Source organism: Trachurus japonicus, chromosome 3, assembly GCF_045865225.1.
Source record: "Trachurus japonicus isolate A0001 chromosome 3, Traja_1.0".
NCBI classification, from domain to species: Eukaryota; Metazoa; Chordata; class Actinopteri; order Carangiformes; family Carangidae; genus Trachurus; species Trachurus japonicus.
In genome coordinates, this window is record NC_140909.1 from 1,595,368 (window position 1) to 1,602,620 (window position 7,253).

The following is a 7,253-nucleotide window of genomic DNA, read 5'->3' on the forward strand; positions in this document are numbered from 1 at the left end:
TTTAAAAAACACTCCAAGATGTGAAAAATGGCAACCAGCAAATGCCAGGAATCTCAAAATAGCGCCACAAGTTTGTTTACGTCCCTCGATAATTTGATTGGTTTGGATTCTGAACCAATAGAATATACTTGTGACAAAATCGTCACGCTGCATATCAGGACACCTTTGCGCGAGTTTTCGTCGCCGTTTCGCTCGCTCGCTGCATGTCAGGACGAGGTGTTAATCATCACCTTTGGGCTTCTAGTCCTGTGTGGTGGGGGCTGTGTCTGCAGCCCCCCCCCGCCTGTATTTTGGTCTTTTGCTCTGTTTCGTTCAGGTTTTATTGTGCACGGGGACGTTTCTGGGTGGAGAGCGAGAGTCGCGAGAGAGCATAGTATAGATATCTATGGCGAGAGAGTCGGTGTTTTCTCTTCAGCCAATGGCGGAGATCAGGTGAAGCTACGTGCAGCAGAGTAGTAGCTCAGGGCTGCTAGCCGCACTAGCTGTCTCTGATGCTAACGAGTGCTAGCAGCTAGCACGTCTCTCTCTCTCTCAGCAGCAGCATCAGGACCGCAAAGAAACAGAAATACAGTCTGAGTGAAGCGCTGGAGCCGCGGACCGATTCCCCACCGTCACCGACGACTAAAGCCTCCACTGGTAACAAGTATGAGGACCGTTGTGGGGAGCTAGCTCGATGCTAACTTCGGCTAGCGGTAGCGGTTAGCATCCGCCGCTAACACCGTCTTCCCAGTTCACCACAACGGTAACAACATAACACGGAGGCTCCCGGTGTTGGTGATGGTCGGCTATCGGCCCACGGCTCCAGAGCTTCACTCAGACTGTATTTCCTTTCCTTTGTTGTCATGACAACTGCTGCTGTCTGGGGCAGGAGGCTACACAGCTTTAGCCCGAGGGGAGGGGCCCAGTTTCAACTGAAACTACATTTATATGTTGCCAAAAAGCTTTCAAAATGTTTTATTTATCTTTTATTGAGTCCATATTAACTTCTGTTATGATTCAGCACCTCAAATGATGAGACCAAACTGGTCAAACTCTGCCAGAAAACGATTGGCACTCGCCTGAATGACCTTGACCGTGTTTATCAGAGGCCAAGGGCCGTTCTACCAAACCCTCTCCATCCTCTTCATGCAGAGTTTCAGCTTCTCCCATCCAAGAGAATTAAGGTTCCTTTACTTTCCCTTGTCAGGCCAAATCAAATAGATATACTATCTGAAATCCTTTCTGTTTTTTAGATAAGCTGTAGGCGAGACTGTTGGGAACGATGCACTATAGTGTAATTTGTGATGACTCTATGTAGCCTATTCATTTGTATTATTTGTGTCTGCTATGTGAGATTTACGTACCTGTGTCTGAACTTCTGCTGCAAACCTAATTACCTTTTGGGGACATTAAAGATTTTCAAATCAAGAGAGATATCTACTCTCCTCCTGCACATTTTAATCTGTCATTATCTTTATCTGTTGCACTTTGTAGTTTGGCCTTGGTGTCTCTCTCTGTGTGTTTCCAGAGATCCTGCAGAGCTCCATCTCTCTGCACCAACCACCACCTGCATTTTCTTTTTTTTTACTGTAACTCTACACAGTAAATTCTTCTGCTGTTTTGTATATTGACCACTGAATGTGCTGCAATTCTGTGTTGTTTGGGATGTTCACTGACTGTGTACATTGTTTTTGTGGGAAAAGAGGCTTGTTCATGCCGTTACGTGCAGCGGCTGTCGTCCGTCTGCCGTCTGCCCAATTTCACCTGAATGCAGCATGAAAAATATGAGTTGCTTGTGATATACAACCACAACGCTAGATGGGAGGAATTCCTACACAATGTAGCTTTAAGTGTAACGTTTCGGGCACCTGCCCTTCGTCAGACATGAAGAGGAAAAAGTGAAGACGCGCTGTAATAAGTAATCCCTGGGGTCACCTGATACAATCAGGCCTAGTGAACCACAGGTGTAAACAATTACATGTACTTTTCATCTCCGTGCATACAATACAATACAATACAATACAATACAACACAGTATCAAATAGAAAATGTTACAAAATATTTCTTTGTGCAGATGTAACCTGAAATGCACATAAATCTAACACTTTGAATAGCACATGGAAACATCAGGTATAAACACATGTGGTAAATTCATGCAAAACCACTGATGCGCGTTGCCTTCAGGGACAGTTTTTCATCAACAGTCTTTGTATTTCCCTCTAAAACAACTCTGTCTGGTAACGTTGTGTTATTATCTCATAGCGTGGTGAATGTGCAGCTCACAACTTGTCCACCAGAGCGTTGTGGAGTTGTTGGATTGTGTATTTGATGAGTTTGATGAGGGGAAACCAAGAAATCCCATAATGAGCCTCCGTAACGTACCTCTGAGCAGCTCACGGCTCTGCTCTGCCATTCTAAAAACAGCTTGCACCGACGATTAACGGTAACGAACCTAATGCTGCTATGACTATAGGGATTATGGGCAATGGGCCAATTTGAGAAAATGTTGAACTATCCCTTTAAAGGGAAAAATGTTCTTTAATAGGCGTCTCAGAAGAATAACTATATCCACAGACAGCACAGCAAGAAGAGAACTGCAGAGAAGATGAGAATAAAGTCACTTGTATTCCTAAAACTGAGTGTGAAGGCTGTTTGATGATCAAAGGATGAGCAGCTCCAGAGTCTCATCATCAGAAAATAAGACTCATCACATAAAAAGTAGTTTGTTTTTAGACACTTTTTACTTCTTTCAAGCAGATTTTCACTTGAAATAAGTAGAAAAATCTGATAGTGGAGCAAGATTTTCTTTCTTATTACAAGAACATAAAACTTGCTTTCACTGGCAGATTTTTCTACTTATTTCAAGTGACAATTTGTTTGAAACAGTGAAAATGATCTAAAAACAAGTAGATTTTTAGGGTGATGAGTCTTATTTTAAGTGGAAAGAGTTTAGTTTTGACAAGAAATGAGACAAATATTCTTGGAATGATTTTGAGTTTTTGCAGTGTAAAACAAACTGAGTGTGAAGGCTGTTTGATGATCAAAGGATGAGCAGCTCCAGAGTCTCATCATCAGAAAGTCAAACAGAGGAGATAACACACACACACACACACCACCTTCCTCCTCCTCTTCCTCCTCTTCCTCAAGGCTCCTCCTCACCCAGCACCTCAAGGCTGTGTGTGTGTGTGTGTGTGTGTGTGTGTGTGTGTGTGTGTGTGTGTGTGTGTGTGTGTGTGTGTGTGTGTGTGTGTGTGTGTGTGTGTGTGTGTGGGTCATCTTCATGATCTTCATCCTTTGATTTCCTCCAAATCACCAGTTCACTAATTAACTCATTCATTGTTTTATTACAGTTAGAAGAGACATGAAGTCGACACCAGCTTCACCTCTCTCCTCTCCTCCTCTCTTTCCTTTCCTCTCCTCCTCTCCTCTCTTCTCTCCTCTCCTTTTCTCTTCCCCTCCTCTCCTCCTCTCTCTCCTTTCCTCTCCTCCTCTCCTCTCTTCTCTCCTCTCCTCCTCTCTCTCCTCCTTTCCTCCTCTCCTTTTCTCTTCCCCTCCTCTCCTCCTCCCTTCTTTCCTCTCCTCTCCTCCTTTCCTTTTTACTCTATCCTCCTCTCCCCTCCTCCTTTTCTTTTTCCTCTCCTCTCCTCCTTTCCCTTTTCCTCTCCTCTGCTCTGCTCTCCTCTCCTCCTTTCCTTATTCCTCTCCTCCTCTCTCTCCTCTCCTCTCCTCCTTTCCTTTTTACTCTATCCTCCTCTCCTCCTCTCTCTCCTCTCCTCTCCTCTCCTCCTTTCCTTTTTTCTCTATCCTCCTCTCCTCTCCTCCTTTCCCTTTTCCTCTCCTCTGCTCTCCTCTCCTCCTTTCCTTTTTCCTCTCCTCTCCTCCTTTTCTCTCCTCCTCTCTCTCCTCTCCTCTCCTCTCCTCTCCCCTCCTCCTTTTCTTTTTCCTCTCCTCTCCTCCTTTCCCTTTTCCTCTCCTCTGCTCTGCTCTCCTCTCCTCCTTTCCTTTTTTCTCTCCTCTCCTCCTTTCCTCTCCTCCTCTCTCTCCTTTCCTCTCCTCCTTTCCTTTCTCCTCTTTCCTCCTCTCTCTCCTCCTCTCCTCTCCTCTCCTCTCCTCTCCTCTCCTTTCCTCTCCTCCTTTCCTTTCTCCTCTCCTCCTCTTCCTCCTCCTCCTCCTCCTCCTCACCACTGAACCCTCTCCTCTCAAGGCTCCTCCTCACCCAGCGCCTCAAGGCTGTGTGCGTGTCTGTGTCTACGTGTGTGTGTGTGTGTGTTGTTTACCTCTGAGGCTCTTTGTTGTGGCGTGTGTGTTACCCTGACCTGGCTCAGCACCGATATAAAGCAGCGTCCCGGTGCTGAAGCAGCTGCACCACTCGGTTTCTCCTCCTTCCTCCATCATGGCTCTAGTCCCTTCGGCCTGTCATCTGCCGCTCTCTTCTTCTCCCGACGGGATGCTTCTGACCGACGTGTCTGTCTCTGTCTCTCATGTCTCTGTCTCTGCGTCCTCCAACGCCACCGCCGTGCAGCCGCCGGGCGTCTCCGTGGCAACCAGGACCCTCATCCTGCTGGCCGGTCTGCTGCTGGTCGCCTGGAGCCACGCGGACAGGAGGAAGAAGACGGTCCCAGGTGGGTTCACGCTGCTTTTACATGTAATACGACGATATACACTGCAAAAAGTCAGAATCTTTCCAAGAATATTTGTCGTATTTCTTGTCAAAATGTCTCATTTCTGGTCAAAATTAAACTCTTTCCACTTTAAATAAGATTCATCACCTAAAAATTAACTTGTTTTTAGATCATTTTCACTTGTTTCAAACTAATTTTCAATTGAAATAAGTAGAAAAATCTGCCAGTGAAAGTAAGTTTTTTGTGCTTGTAATACAGTAAGAAAGAAAAACTTGCTCCACTATCAGATTTTTCTACTTATTTCAAGTGAAAATCTGCTTGAAAGAAGTAAAAAGTGTCTAAAAACAAGCTGCTTTTTATGTGATGAGTCTTATTTGAGGTATAATGAGATTTGTTTTGACTGGAAATGAGACATTTTGACTAGAAATAAGACAAATATTCTTGGTAAGAAAATAAATATTAAATATAATAAATATTTAATATTAAATATATTCAGGTCAATGGCGTGATGTCACCCAGTGTCAAATGGTGTAAATTGTATTTTTTCATAAAAATCTAACTACAAAAGACTCAAATGTGAAATAAATGCAATTTACTTTTCCAATGCAACACTATTGTCTATTGTTTCTTTACATTTTTTACATGATTTGTCAGATTATCTAGAAGAAAAGCTTTTTGTTTTTAGGATCAGTCCTGCTCAGTGTTGCTAAAATGCATTAAAATCTAAATATAGCAATATAGCAAAAAAAAAAAAAATCTATTTCAATTTATTGTTTTCAGAAGAAAGTAAAGTTTTTATAAGTTCACTCAAATCCACTGTAGATGGATCAAATATTTAGTGTTTATCATCCTTCAGTCTGACTTTGAATACAAGATGAACATTTGAACAGACCTCATGCTTTTAAAACAATGTATTTATCTATCTATTCAAAACAATCTCTTAATTGTCACTGACCCATAACAGTATGAATATATTTTGTGCATTTTGTGCAACTTTGGTCATATTTTAAATTGACCTATGGCTGAAGGCTTCACATGAGCTCTCTGCACTGTAAAAACTCAAAATATTTGTCTTATTTCCTGTGAAAATGTCTCAATTTTAATCAAAACTAATCTCTTTCCACTTAGAATAAGACTCATTGCCTAAAAATTAACTTGTTTTTAGACAGTTTTCACTTGTTTCAAACAAATTTTCAATTGAAATAAGTAGAAAAAGAAGTGAAAGCAGGTTTTTTGTGCTTGTAATAAGAAAGAAAGATTCTTCTACTTATTTCAAGTGAAAATATGCTTGAAAAAAGTAAAACGTGTCTAAAAACAAGCTACTTTTTAATGTGATGAGTCTTATTTTAAGTTTTATGAGATTTGTTTTGACTAGAAATAAGGCAAATATTCTTGGTAAGATTTTGAGTTTTTGCAGTGTGACTTCTTTTTTTGTTGCCTCTATCTATATCTTTGTAATCTGTGCAGACCTTATTCTATTGAATGATTTTTCTCGTGTGCAAAACAAACCATTGAACCTGACGCCTCACAGTCTGTGTCTGTGTCCTCGGTCGTCCTCAGGTCCGTCCTTCTGTCTGGGTCTGGGGCCTCTTCTCTCCTACATCCGGTTCATCTGGACCGGGATCGGGACCGCCAGCAACTACTACAACAACAAGTACGGCGACGTGGTGAGAGTCTGGATTGACGGAGAGGAGACGCTCGTCATCAGCCGGTCGGTTTACACAGAGCACACTGCAAAAACTCAAAATCTTTCCAAGAATATTTGTCTTATTTCTAGTCAAAATGTCTAATTTCTAGTCAAAACAATCTCATTCTACTTAAAATAAGACTCATCACATTAAAAAGTAGCTTGTTTTTAGACACTTTTTACTTCTTTCAAGCAGATTTTCACTTGAAATAAGTAGAAAAATCTGACAGTGGAGCAAGTTTTTCTTCCTTATTACAAGCACAAAAAACTTGCTTTCACTGGCAGATTTTTCTACTTATTTCAAGTGAAAATTAGTTTGAAACAAATGAAATTATCTGAAAACAAGTTAATTTTTAGGTGATGAGTCTTATAGAGTTAAGTTTTGACTAGAAATTAGACATTTTTACAAGAAATAAGACAAATATTCTTGGAAAGATTTTGAGTTTTTGCAGTGCAGTGTGAATCTAAATCTATCATCTGAACTTTCTTTATTAAATTAATATTAATTAATTAATTAATTCATGTTGTCACCGTTAATTAAAGGGCGTCGGCCGTGCACCACGTGTTGAAGAGCGGAAACTACACCTCGCGCTTCGGCAGCAAACAGGGGCTGAGCTGCATCGGCATGAACCAGAGAGGAATCATCTTCAACAACGACGTGGCTCAGTGGAGGAAGATGAGAACCTACTTCAGCAAAGGTAACAACACACACACACACACACACACACACTCTGCAGCAGACACACACACACACACTCACTCCTCAGGTATTACAGTTTCTCTCAGTTGGTTTGGCTCAATTCTCTAAACAGAAATGACATTCTCTAAACACTAAGATCGGAAAAACAGTGTTACACTGCAAAAACTCAAAATGTTACCAAGAATATTTGTCTTATTTCTAGTCAAAACAAATCTAATTATACTAAAAAATAAGACTCATCACATTACTGTAAAAAGTAGCTTGT

The 7,253-nt window shown here is 41.5% G+C and overlaps 1 protein-coding gene across 1 annotated transcript in view; it reads left to right on the plus strand.

Moving 5' to 3' along the window:
• The first annotated feature begins 4,372 nt into the window (after nucleotides 1-4,372).
• Nucleotides 4,373-7,253, plus strand: part of cyp19a1a (cytochrome P450, family 19, subfamily A, polypeptide 1a) — a 14,959-nt gene continuing 12,078 nt past the window's right edge. The window contains exons 1-3 of the mRNA XM_085773000.1: nucleotides 4,373-4,601; nucleotides 6,162-6,312; nucleotides 6,832-6,986. Of these exons, the coding sequence (XP_085629126.1) occupies nucleotides 4,373-4,601; nucleotides 6,162-6,312; nucleotides 6,832-6,986 (535 nt within the window). The remainder of the gene's footprint in view (nucleotides 4,602-6,161; nucleotides 6,313-6,831; nucleotides 6,987-7,253) is intronic.